Genomic DNA, 14291 nt, shown 5'->3' with positions numbered 1-14291 from the left:
CTAAAAGCATCCTCACCAAATCTCCCCATCTCACTCTCAACATTGATGGCTCATCTGTCCACTCCACCCCTGTTGTTCAAAACATTGGCATTCAGCTTGACTCCACCCTTAGCTTTGATCCTCATATCAAATCACTCACTAAGATTGCTTTTTTTCACCTCCGTAACATTGCACGCCTCCGACCCTTCCTCTCTGCTAGTGATGCACAGACTTTGGTTCACTCTTTCATTATGTCCCGTTTAGATTACTGCAACTCACTTTTCCTTGGTCTCCCCACTAAAACCCTTCAAAGACTACAATATATTCAAAACTCTGCAGCTAGGCTCCTCACCCATACCAGACGATCAGCACACATCACCCTCATTCTCCATCAACTCCATTGGCTACCAGTTCCGTCCCGGATCAAATACAAAGTACTACTACTCAACTTCAAAGCCCTCCACAACCTTGCTCCCCCCTACATCTGCGACCTCCTGACCCCTTACACTCCTTCCCGCTCACTCAGATCCTATGACCAAAACCTCTTGGCTATCCCCCGCTCCAGACTCTCCACCCTGGGTGGCAGGTCCTTCAGTGCCTTGGCCCCCAAACTCTGGAACTCCCTCCCCCAACCCCTTCGTGCCTGTCCTTCTCTTCCTTTCTTCAAAGCACATCTCAAGACCTTTCTGTTTAATTATCACTTCTCCTCCACACCCAACACATAGTTCCTACAGATAACTTGTCTTTGTTGTAGTTTTGTTTGTTTGTTATTGTATTTCCCTGCCTTTGTCTCTGTTGTATTGTTTGTTTGTTTGTTATTGTGTTTCCCTGCCTTCCTACTATGTGAAGTGACCTTGGGTTTGAGAAAGGCGCTATATAAAATAAACTTATTATTATTATTATTATTATTATTATTATATAAATAGAATATTAATAACACTTGGTTAGAAAAGTTTTGATTGTAGTCCAATATGCTTTTTGCCAGTTTTAGGTAATTCATTTTCACAGTTCACAGCCCTGAATCTAAGGGTAAATCAGGAAAAGAGGGTTGTATTAAGATTAACTGTACTGCTAAAACATCAGCAACATCTCCTGGACCACCAACACAGCATCACTGGCGAAGAAAGCCCAGCAGCGCCTCTACTTCTTGCGCAAATTGAAGAAGGCGTGTGCCACGCCTCCCGTCATGACCACATTCTACAGAGGGACCATCGAGAGCATCGTGTCCAGCTGCATCACAGTGTGGGGCGGAAGCTGCACAGATCAGAACAGGAAGACCCTCCAGCGCATTGTTAACATAGCTAAGAGGATCATTGGAGCACCACTCCCCTCCCTGCAGGACATTTACACCACCCGCCTCACCCGCAAAGCACTAATGATTGTCAAGGACACAACCCACCCTGCACACGAACTGTTCAGCCTCCTGCCCTCTGGAAAGAGGTACAGGAGCCTCCGCTCCGCACCACCAGACTTGCAAGTAGCTTCATCCACCAAGCAATCAGGATGCTGAACACTCTACCCACTCTCCCATCACTGACAGCCCCCCCACCCACCAGCCAGCTAGGAACCTAGGCTCCTGTCTACCCTAACCCCCCCAACACCTCCCCAGGACCGCCCTGTGGAACTGCACTGTGACTGCGCAGCCTAACATGTTGCTGCTTCATATCAAGCCTGATATACTTGAAATGACTGCATATCAATGTAAATATACAGTACACACAAGCACAAGTTTAAACTTCATGTAAAAGCTATTAATGTTATTTATCACTCTGCCACAATGCTGCTATGTAAATATACAACACAACTACCTCTATTTTTTTATATATTCTATATTTCTATATTCTAATACATGTTCTATATTTCAGTCTCGCACTTTAATGTCTGTATGTGGTATGTCTGTATATTTTTATTTTTTATTGTCTATGGCTATGTCTATGTCTAAAGTATGTCTATGTCTGTATTTAAAGTATGTCTATGTCTGCATGGGAAAGTAAGAAACGAAATTTCAATTCTTTGTATGACCAGTGCATGTAAAGAAATTGACAATAAAGCCGACTTGACTTGAACATCTCTAAAATCACCAACTCTTCAAATTGCATGCTGCATAATATTATTAATCATCCAATGATTTTCTGTTTGAAGGTTGATTGTTTAACCTCACTTGCATATTGGGCCATGTTATGCATAAGAAAGACAGTCAAAGTATGTATAACTCTTTATTCCACTTTTTTATTTCATGGTTTTTATGCCAATATTGCAAGTTTTTTTTTCCTTTTATAACATGGAACTGAGCAGGTGCAATATGTACAAAAAAACAATCAGACAAACAAACAAACAAAAAAAAAAACAACAACTATCATATGTTATCAAAAAACTGTCCCCTTGTTTCATGTTATTGCTAGAAGTTACAAACAGCACAGACTCTACCGTCAGAGGCCCTCTGAGCACTGAGTTGACTAACACACCAACAGCTCTGCTTATACGACTACAACAATACACTCACTGATAGAGAGAGAGACAGTGAGCATGAAAGAAGTTAAATGACTGATGGAAACATGTAAAACAAACAGGAAAAAAGAGCAACTAAATACGAAAATTGGTGAAAACCAGAGAAAAGATGTATGAAATGAACCGTAGAGAGGAAGGTTTGGGGGGCTATGCTGCCGAGGGAGTAGTTGCAAGCATGGAAGATAAATGGGTCTTAAACTGATCCGTGATCAGTGCCAGTCAGGCCACATTAGGCGAGCCCCATGCTTTAGCTACACAAACATTTTGGAGGGCTTATTGGCCAATGCTCAGAGATTTTTGGGAGCGTGTTTTCCAAATGAAAGAAAATGCTTCAATGATCACCGTAACAGCAGAACAGAAGAGAGACTTTGCAGTGCAGCAGCTTTGGGAAGATCAAATAAGTGAACACTGGTGAATGGAAAACCACAGCGTGCACAAGAACACAAGAGGGCCAAGACCTCTGCTAACATACGAGGCGTGCAGGCTCCTCTCTTCATAGACACTATTAGACAGTCAAGGTGAGAGAGAGAGAGAGAAAGAGAACAAGGTGAACACTTCTATTCAGTGCAGCCTCTGGGACTGAGATTGTAAGGCTGAGAATCCACAGAGAAAGTTCCTCATGTTGTTGGGCTGTTTCTCTTCTTCTCCATGTTGTTTCTTTTTTACTTTTCTTTTCTTAAAGCTGCCCCTCCCGCTGCTCTCTGTAGGTCTTATCCTAAATAGCAGTGCATGGAATTCTACGTTTTTTTTTTTTTTTTTTTTTTTTTTTTAAAGACATTTGGCATATTGGAGAACATACACACAAACACACGTTGATCAGAGCTCCTTGTTTAAAAAACAAAAAACATGACAGCTGCTTTTGGAAGAACATACATTTTATGATGAAAAAATAAAAAGAATGAAGTGATTTGTTTTTTCAAAAAGAAAATATCAGTCAATGTAGTTTTGACATATCATCCCATTTGACTGAGAAGGTGAGGAAGCGTAAGTTGTTAAATAGGTACTTTTGTTTTTAAAAAGGCTTGTAACAGGCTACAAACAACAAACAACCCACTTCCAATCAGGCTGAGGTGAAATCGAATTAAAAGTGATAAAACTGAATTAGAAATGGTTTCAAATGTATCTAGTTGATATTTTGATAACCCATATGATTGAATGGATTAATGACACCTTTAAAGCACTGACACCAGTGAAAGCCCATGAATGTGCTCGTGTTGACTGTGTGGTCTCTTCCTTTCTAAACGGATATGTGTAAACAGTGGAACCAGACCAGAAGCAAATGACTGTTTTGCTTCTGATGTGGTCTTGACAGTTGGCTGAGAAGAGCCTTGTGACCAGCACTGTTCGGCTAAGTTGCTGAGTTCATATTGGCGGACAGATTTTGCCTCTATTTCTGAAATCCCAGGGGTCAGGACTAGATGGCAGACTAGGTGGCACAGAGAGAGAGAGAGAGAGAGAGAGAGAGAGAGAAAGAGAGAGAGAGAGAGAGAGAGAGAGAGAGAGAGAGAGAGACCTCCTCATTCCAAAATACCAAAAACAACAAAGACTAGCAGCCGAATGAGTAAACGAAACCACACAGATATAACTGGAACAGAGAATCTCAAGGACACAGTTATACAAAGAATATGTTGGAGTCTAAGGGTGCCAAGACATGAACTGAATGTGTTTTAGTGTGTTTACAAATATAAAACCGATAAAACTCAAACTTGAGTGACTTGTAGTGCATGCAACAATCATTGGCTTTGGTAATGACGCACAGTTCTAGTGGTGGTTCTTTAAAATGAGCCAGTAGTTGTACACTACATCAACTTATTAATCGGTTGCTGAATTTTACCCCAAAGAAACAACAGTTTCATTACAAATACAGTAAAAAATATCCACATATTTACTGAAGACACAATAACCAAATCAAATCAAGACCGAGAGTAAGAGGCAAGTTGATAAGCAGTATGTTCTCCTACATCACTGATGCAAAAACTCCATGTAACACAGATAACAGATGACAATTCTCAGGGTTTGATGTGACACTTTCAATGACAAGAAAGAAAAAAGAGAAATAAAGAAGTCAGGCTCTTAGCACCGGTTCCCTCGGAAACTGCCAGCAAGCCGTCACCATGGTGACTATTTAAATATCAACTCCCAGGCCATAAGGAGGCAACTTGGGTATAAATGCACTTAATTTATTTTGGTTGGGGGGGGGGGCATAATATTAGACTGGGTGTGGGAAGGGACATATTTTAGAATAATTTAAAAAGAATAACAATATTACATTGTATAACGCTTCCACTAGTGACTACAAAATGGGACAAAATTGTCAGCACAAATCCCTTAAAATTGATGATTTGACAAAGGCAAAAAGACAAGGGGGGAAAAAAAAAGTCTCCATTGTTCTGAAAGAGAACCAGGACATACATGAAAGATACCGCCAAGAAACAAGAGGAAAAAAACACTTTCATTTTTGTTTTTTTCCCAACATTCAAGTTACAGTTTTCCCCGGAAGATTAGGCTGTAATACTAGTATTGCCTTAATATACATTTATTTTTTGTTTGTTTTCAAAGAATGTTTTGTTCATCCATGTCTACCAGCATACAGGAAGACAGTGCAGCAGTAAATGAGTATGGAGTTTATAAGAGCGTTTGCTTGGTTAGAAAGCTGATGAGTGAAGTGTTACACAAAACGATGGACCTAGATTTTTTTTTGTTGTTCTTGTGGTTTTAAAAATGACCACAAAGATACAAGACCAGGCAGCTAGGTCAGTGGTTATCACATCTAGACCAGACAGAGAGCATGACCTATACAATATTGCTGTTCCCTACATTTTCTTTGAAAACCCTCAACACATCAACGCGTAAAGAAAGGGATGCCTTCCTTTCACAACTTCTACTGACTGTTTTGTCTATCATTGTATCTCTTTACACACAACACAGCTAAACGACAGCAAATACAAATATGGTAGTAGCTAGCTAGTGCTTTCTGGAGAGTACGGTAGCACGTACAATGAACATCTAACTGCAGGAAAACCACAGACCATTTTTCTTCTAGGCTAGGGGCCACAAAGGTGCTGATACTAGACTAGATTTAAAGTGTGTCAAAACACATGGAGGCAGTGCAGTGATCGTGAGCGAGACACGGACCCTGTGCTCATTGAGACAACTGAATCCTTCTGGGAGAGAAAAAAACATCACCAGTAAGGCTAATCTTTCGACAAAATTGTTGGCGCTGCAGTTTATCTAAACAATCACACCATTTCTTTTTTCTTTTCTTTTTTTTTTTTTTTTATCAGGCTCACAGCCGATATATCCTGCTGGTTTTCGTGTTCGTTTTTAGAGTCAGTGACTGGATTTAAATGCACCCATTTTTTCCCACGCTGCTGGACAATTTCAGGGTATTAAGGCCGTGCTTTTGATGAGACATTATGTGCTCGATGAAACACAGCTTCTAACACGTGTGTTTGTGGTTTTTACAGAGTCCAGGAGTCATCTTGACATATACGTAACAAGCAGGTTAAAAGAGGCATTGAGAAACTTTTTGTTTTTGTTGTTGCTGCTGTTGTTGTTCTGCGTCAAAGGCATCGGTTGTATAACAACAGCCAAAGCAGAAGCACTCTTACAAGCTTTCCAGACAATGAGCTGAATATCAATGCGGATGCAAGAGCAGTCCATAGCGTGACTGCAAAGAGCTCTGGTCATCAGGATCAGAAATCTTGAAGATGAAATGACACTATTACTAACAATTCAAGCGGAGACCTGCCTTTGGTATACAATGGCCTGCAACCGGAGACGACAGTGAGTTCAATAACCACTTCACATTAGTCTGGCAGCTGCTTCCATATTCGAGGAACATTAACTGTGCATGTATATGAGAGTATGTACCACTGACATCATCCCCGCTTCCACATGCTACAGGATTTCCAGAAGTCGGCAACTGACAGTTGTGCGACGAAGAAACAGCAATCAGAACGTTTCATATAACACCTCGACATAACTCCGGCCACTCGAGTCGGGCGCTGAAATCTGACAGAAAGGCAAGTGAGGAGCGCAAGAGCAACACAGTCAAAACAGGTCATCCTTTTCAAGGAGCGACTGTGCTCTCAGCACTCGGCTGCAGTAAGGCCACGTCAAAAATGGAAGAGTCTGCCTTTCATGTGCATGCCAATGCTTCGGCTCTTCCATCAGTCCTGAACTGAAAGTCAAAATTGAACGAAAGGAAACTGAATTTGAGGAAGTTGAGGGATAACTATAAAAAACAAAGGCCTTGATTTCAAAGTCCGGTAAAACTTTTTTTGTTTGTTTGTTTTTAAATGTAACATCTGATACTTCCATGGTAACAACAACAAACACCATTATGACAACTTGATTGATATTGTGGATATGTGGGTTTTCTTTTTCGAGTAGTACATGATCTTCTCTTTGTAAGTACACTGAAAACATGAGCTAGAAGACATTAAACTACTTTATGGCAAACCGTTAGGACTTAAGCACCACAGCTAAGGCTAGATTGGATGAATCGACAAAGAGTTAGTCTGCCTGTGAACCGCATGTGTCGACTGGAAGCCTTGCTGGATAAAGAACAGAAGACTCTAGGATTTGCAGACATCGCCATGGCTAGTGGGAGATTATGCAGACGTGTTTATGCTTCTTAAAGGAAATGTAGCGCACAGAGTATTGCAGGCAAGGCAGAGGCATTGCTTAAAGCTTTTCTTCTTTTTTTCTTCTTCTTGTTCTTTTTTAAAAGTCTTCATAAAAACACAGGATAAAAAAGAGGACCTCTGAGTTTCTCCCAAACGCAAATTAATTAACATTTTCAGTAAAAACAGGAAGGAGAGAGAGAGAGAAAAAAAAAAAACACCCTCACACTAAAGAATCTTCTTTTACCTCTTTGAAACAAAAAAAAGTAGCAAAACATAAAATCTCCATCTGAAAGGCCCCCCAAGAGCAGGCATTTGTAAGAGGGGAAAAAAATCTATGATACAGATGCACGTGAGGAGACAGCAACCCCAGACAACGGAGGAACAATGTAAAAATAAAACAAAACATACATCAGGACAGAGGCTCAGAGGAAGAATAGAAACTATTTGGTAACAAAAGTGTACTATATGTTTGATACAAAAAAGGTATGAAGAAAATGTACCTTTACTAAAGCTTATAGAATATCCTTGGTCCATAAAAACTGTTATTATCACGATTTGTATGCGTGTTCCACTAGGACTCAACCCTCCTTTTGCACAATAATACATCTTGCCCTTTACAGAAACAAAAAAAACATAACAGACCAAGACAAAAGATAAAAACAAACAAACAGAAAGGAGAAATGATAAAAACAGAAAGGGAAAAAACAAAAACGCAAAAATAGACTTCTTTTTAGACAAAGATTTGTACATGGCTGATGTATCATTGCCGTGGCAACACTTTCACGGGCCTATCACAGGCGCTGGTGCTCTCGGCCAATAGGGAAGCTCCTTTCACGAGAGGAAGGTTGGTGGAGGCGGAGTCCACCACCTGCACCAGAAGGGCGTGTCTCTTTAGCATGTGCCACTGGAGGGTGCTGTCGAACACCACGCAATCATGACATCAACATTTTCCCCCGGACTTCCGTTATCCACTGCTCAGTCATCTCCCAACTCCTCGTTTGTTTTTCCACGTTCACGTTTTTTTTTTTTGTTAAGGTTCTCCGTCAAACTTAATATGCAGCACTTTTTTTTTTTTAAGAAGTCTGTATGCTCAGTCTTTTTCTCTTTGCTGTTCGTTTGTTCCGTGTAGCAGGGGTGTGTGTGTGTGCATATATGTACACCCACAGAAACCCTGAACTCACACCCACCACCACCACCACCACACACTCTTTCACTCCCGGTGTGTGCGTATGTGTGTGTGTGTGTGTGTGTTAGGACACCACGGCCGCCGCGGATGATGCCGACGCCGGTACCCCTCCGCTGGCTCCGGATCCGTAGGGCCCCGTGTCGGGCCCCCCGCTGTTGGGCCCCGTGCTGTTGGGCGTGCTGGCTCCCGAGAGGAGACTACTGTTGCCGCCGGACCGCAGGATGGCCCCGGCCGCACTGCAGTGAGGCCTCGGCCCCGGCTCGGGCGTGTAGGTGAAGGTGAGCGTGGTGGAGTAGATGATGCCGTCGTTACGCACCAGCGTCACGGGCACCTGCACCGGCTGCCGCACCCAACGCCAGCCCTCCCGGAAGGCAGAGATGTCGGGCACCACGCACAGCATGCTCTCCGCACACCTGCGGAACGGACGGAGAGAGATATGCAAAGTTTAATCCGCGCCTTATGTTAGCCAATAGGTGGTGGGTAGACTTCAAAAATTGTGTGAAGGACATAACTAAAATCAGAAGCTTGCACTCTACAGTGCAGAGAAAACGCCAAAATGTGGAGGGATAAGGCAACGTGTTATCTGGCAGACAGCGCAAATTTTTCAGGTGCGCTGCAAAAACGGATTGTCTAATCAACTGTTTTTTTTGTATGAAGGCACTTACTTAGCACTTTCTCTCATCATTTGACTTCATGTAATAAGAGAGTATTTTGACTTATTTTAAGACACATTATCAAGAAAAGAAGCAAATTGCTCAATTCATCGTAAAAAAAAAACATTGAATCATATCGCCTTAAGTTGACAAGGAATTTTAAAAAATAAGGAGAAACTCTGAACACCATTTCCCTGTGGAGTGAGAAACATGGAGTGAGGGTTGGGGGTGGGGGCGATATGACACAGTGGGTCCACAAAGAAGAATGGAAAGAGAGAACACAAAGTGAAAAGAAAGGGCCGGCAAGATGGATGTGAGAGAACATCGGAACTTACAGAAGCAGGGTAAAGGACACAGATGAGAAAGGGAGAGGATTTCACCCCACGGAGTGGGAACAGGAGGAGGAAGAGGAGGGAGGAGTGGAAAAGAGGGCAAGAGAGAGTGAGTAAGGCCAGTGACAGTGATGGAGATTAACAGGTGAGACGGCGACAGAGACGGGAGGAGAGAGAGGCAGGCGGACAGGTAAGCTGGCGGACAGGTAAGCTGACGCACAGAAACATAAAGGTAGTAATTGATTAAACTGCTTCAACACCACCACATACAGTACGCTTGAGCAGGCAATCGATGCTGACATGCATCACAGCTACCTGGCCTTGTTCATAGTAACCAAACAACACACATGAATCAATAAATATGTCTGACGCTAATTGGAATAATGTACAGTCTGCTGGCAAGGGGAAAAAGATTCTGACAGGTCAAACAGGACCTTAACTTGCCAACTTTCAGTTACAGTGACGTTCAGTTATTATAAGCTGATTTTCAGCAGGCATTTTAAAGCATTTTTATACGGCTCTTCACAATGCAAGTAGAACGCTCCATTGACTTGAATTTATACTAAAAACAAAAAAAATTAAAAATGGGGGCAGCCGTGGCCTACTGGTTAGCACTTCGGACTTGTAACTGGAGGGTTGCCGGTTCGAACCCCGACCAATAGGCACGGCTGAAGTGCCCTTGAGCAAGGCACCTAACCCCTCACTGCTCCCCGAGCGCCGCTGTTGTTGCAGGCAGCTCACTGCGCCGGTATTAGTGTGTGCTTCACCTCACTGTGTGCTGAGTGTGTTTTACTAATTCACGGATTGGGATAAATGCAGAGACCAAATTTCCCTCACGGGATCAAAAGAGTATATATACTTAATTGGATTTTCCAAAGTTCTACCGGTCATTATTTCCGTCTAAGGACCTCTAAACTAGATGTACCGCATAGCGGTACAAAATATGACCGCCGCTCAGTCCTGTACATCCATTCCGCGAAAATAAATCATATAAATGAATTTGTCTCCATCTTCTACTCCATCCCCCACTCTTGAAACTTTTGTGTATGCTTGTTTGGAATGTGTGTTTGCGGGCTGCACACAAAGTAGCCTACTGGCGCTGCAAAGGTGAATAGATTTGTAGCAGTTGCCAAAAAATTTGTAGCATTGTTATAAAACCTTTAAAATATCTAAACAATCACAAGTAGGGCAATTCATCACAGTCCATCCATTGCAACTGGACTGATGAAAGGTACACCTGTAGGCTACATTGTATTTGGGAAAAGCAGAAGGTAGCAGCATAATCTATTTATTTATTTGTTTTTAAACAAAACAATCCCTGTCAGTTCCATGCAGTTTTCAACAGCTATCAAGAAGAGAGGTCATGTCATGGATTTTTGTGAATGTTTCTTCTTCTACATATGCATAAGTTTAGTCATCTAGTTCATATGATATTCAGCTTTATTGTCAATACACAAATTAAATACCAGTAGTCTAAAACAAAATGCCGTTTTACCCAGTGGTGCAAATAACTGACATGTCCAAAAGGGCCTTCATGAAATGCGTTGCTAGACTGTTCATACACATTTTAACGGGCCAAGTTGAAGAGCTACTGTCCGTTATTGTTTGTGCAAATAATATGCTGATTCATGTTCCCTTGCATTTTGCAACTATGAGGTCCATGGTTAGTCTGGCTTTCGCCAGACCAAGCTCAATCTTTTAAGAAATCGAAAAGGAATCGCCGGCAGATCAGGCTGAGTTCACCCAGCCTAGTCCATTGTAGGCGTCTGATAGAAATATTGTTTAATTTTGCAATTGAGATATCCACGCACTGCTAACGTCTCAGTCTCACGGTATAGCCATAGGCAAAACTGTATTGGACCGGTGTAACGTTGGTACTAAATCATCCATCGCAAAGAATGATTTTTGTAGCACGTGCAACAAATATGTGTAGGTACAGCCCTGCCCTGGATACATCGCTCTAAAACATTTAGTTTAAATGGAGATGTTAATCACGGGTGCGTTAATAAATCTACATTGCGGCGAGTTGACACAAATTATTCACTTTGACGAATTTATGTAGTTTCAGTCCTAGTTACTTTACTTTGAGCCATGCTCTTCCTTACTTGAATCACCTTTGAAAATAGAGGATTGAAGTAGCCTATATGGGTGTTTGGGAATGAACGTTGACTCAGATGCTTTTTGAGACTTTGAGCTAAATGTCCCAGCTTGGTGTTTAGGATGAATCATCAGGTTATCTTTCAGGTAGCCTATATTTTCCATTAGAAAACCATCACGTAGCGAACGTGTTGTGGCTAACTCACTTAGCTCCTGTTAGTAGCCTAGGTTATGGTTATAAGCAAATGAGATGACCGTCGAAAGATGCAATTAGTGCTGTTATAGTGCTAGCGAAGCTAGCGAAGCGGTCATATAATGATTGTCTTTTTTCGTCATCTACTTCCTGAATTTTTGGTCAACGATACCCGGGACACCGAAACACCGGTGCATATGAAATTTAGTGGGTATGTAGCCCCACTAGACTTTTACGGAAAAACTTTGTTTCGTCCCCGGGGGCCACTAACCCCCCCACCCCCCCCCCCCCTGTGCTGGGCCCCCCGAACCGCAAAAAAAGCAGTTTTTCCTAAATAACTACCTGAACCGTGGCACTGAGGATGAAGAATCTTTTATGGTATGTTGGTCTCAAGGGCCCACATCAACCTGGCCCATAATCACTCATTTGTGATTTGCACCCACCCGGTAAAAAATGAAAATGCAATATTATTCTGCTTTAATCGCCCCTATCTTCAGTTAAGATGTTCAGAACTGCACCAAATTTTATGTGTATGATTGACCTGGCATTCTCTGGGGGTATGCCAAGTTTCGTAGAATTTCATCCATGGGGGGGGTCCAAATAAAATGAGGTTATGTGTACATTTAGTGACTGTACACTCATCAAAAGTCAAAGTCAAAGTCAAAGTCAGCTTTATTGTCAATTTCTTCACATGTTCCAGACATACAAAGAGATCGAAATTACGTTTCTCACTATCCCACGGTGAAGACAAGACATATTTTACCAATTTAGGTCTACAGACAAACATAACATTCAAGTAAACAAAAAAGTAAGTAAATAAGTAAATAAGAGGGCACATATAATAATGAAAAAATAAGAGCAGCAAAATTTGGTTGAAATTGTGCATAGACAGTCAATAAAATACTAGTGCAAAGTCAGGCCAATAAAAGGCTTGGGTAGTTCTGTTTGACCTAAGTAAGAAAGAAAGTGGCATAGTGGTGCAAGTTATGTAAGAGCAGCAGAAGTGTTGTGTTTTCAGGACAACAACACCAAGTTGTAAAGTGTACAGTGTGCAAGTGTGCAAGTGTGCAAGTGGAGTAGTGCAGGCGGCCATTGTGGGTCCAATGTCCAGGATGTTATGTAGCTGAGGGTGGAGGGGGGAGAGGAGGGAGAGAGTTCAGCATCCTTACAGCTTGGTGTATGAAGCTGTTGGTGAGTCTGGTAGTGCGGGAGCGCAGGCTTCTGTACCTCTTCCCAGAGGGCAGTAGATCAAACAGATTCTGAGCGGGGTGACTTGCATCACTCACAATTTTGGTCGCCTTGCGGGTGAGGTGGGTGGTGTAAATGTCCTTCAGGGAGGGGAGTGAAGCACCAATAATCCTTCCAGCAGTGTTCACTATGCGCTGCAGGGCTTTCCTGTTGTATTCAGTGCAGCTTCCGCCCCACACAGCGATACAGCTGGAGAGGATGCTCTCAATGGTGCCTCGGTAGAATGTGGTCATGATGGCTGGTGGAGCACTTGCTCGCCTGAGTTTCCGCAGGAAGTACAGGCGGCGCTGAGCTCTCTTCGCCAGTGATGCAGTGTTGGTGGTCCAGGAGAGGTCTTCACTGATGTGCACCCCCAGGAATTTGGTGCTGCTCGCTCTCTCCACCACAGCACCGTCGATGGTCAGTGGCAGGTGTTGGGTGTGACCTCTCCGGAAGTCAACAACAATCTCTTTGGTCTTGCTGACGTTCAGCAGGAGGTTGTTGTCCCTGCACCACGTTGTCAGATGGTCGACCTCCAACCTGTATTGAGTCTCGTCGCCCTTGGTGATGAGACCCACCAGAGTTGTGTCGTCAGCAAATTTCACTATGTGATTGTTGCTGTAGGTTGCAGTGCAGTCATGCGTCAGCAGGGTGAAGAACAGCGGACTGAGCACGCAGCCTTGGGGGGCCCCTGTGCTCAGTGTGATGCTGCTTGAGGTATTGTTGCCAACACGTACTACTTGGGGCCTCTGAGAGAGGAAGTCCAGTAGCCAGTTGCAGAGGTAGGTACTGAGTCCCAGTTTGTCAAGTTTGCAGATGAGTTGTTGTGGTATTATGGTGTTGAATGCAGAACTGAAGTCTATAAACAGCAATCTCACATATGAGTCTCTTTTTTCCAGGTGGGTGAGGGCTGGGTGGAGGGCAGAGCAGATTGCATCCTCTGTAGACCGCTTGGCTCGGTATGCAAACTGGAAGGGGTCCAGGGTGGGGGGGAGAATGGCTTTGATATGTGACATCACAAGCCGCTCAAAGCACTTCATGATGATGGGTGTCAGTGCCACAGGGCGGTAGTCATTGAAGCAGGATGGAGCAGTTTTCTTCGGCACAGGTATGATGGTGGCAGCTTTGAAACATGATGGGACGATGGCTTGCACTCATTGGCCTGTAGATGGCGGTGCACACATATACACATGCACACACACACACAGGCACCCACATACTATCGGTATTAGAACGGCCGATACATAATTACAAATTCAGTAGGATTAAAAGAAAGCCAAATTCATCATGGCTGCATTTCCAGTATTGGCGATAAGAAGCGGTTTGTCCACTAGATGGCGCATCGTTGCAGTAAAACGTAATTTTGTTGGAAGTGGGATTGAAAAACAATGGACGCTTCCTACAAGGACTGTAGCAGAGCCCGTCTACGGAGAGCCTTGCCACTCCGTATTAAGTCCCATTGTACCGAATTTTGGATGCAGTTCC

General features: G+C 43.0%; 1 protein-coding gene across 3 annotated transcripts in view; it reads right to left on the bottom strand.

Annotated features, from left to right (window-relative positions):
* Positions 1-2182: 2182 nt before the first annotated feature.
* Positions 2183-14291, bottom strand: part of rbpjb (recombination signal binding protein for immunoglobulin kappa J region b) — a 72566-nt gene continuing 60457 nt past the window's right edge. For all 3 annotated transcript variants that reach the window (XM_042069479.1, XM_042069478.1, XM_042069480.1), the window contains one exon: positions 2183-8717. In XM_042069479.1, the coding sequence (XP_041925413.1) occupies positions 8369-8717 (349 nt within the window). In that variant the 3' untranslated portion in view covers positions 2183-8368. The remainder of the gene's footprint in view (positions 8718-14291) is intronic.

Source organism: Alosa sapidissima, chromosome 18 (genome assembly GCF_018492685.1).
Source record: "Alosa sapidissima isolate fAloSap1 chromosome 18, fAloSap1.pri, whole genome shotgun sequence".
Classification (NCBI taxonomy): domain Eukaryota; kingdom Metazoa; phylum Chordata; class Actinopteri; order Clupeiformes; family Clupeidae; genus Alosa; species Alosa sapidissima.
Note: the sequence above shows the minus strand (reverse complement) of the source record. Positions and strands in the feature narration are given on the sequence as shown.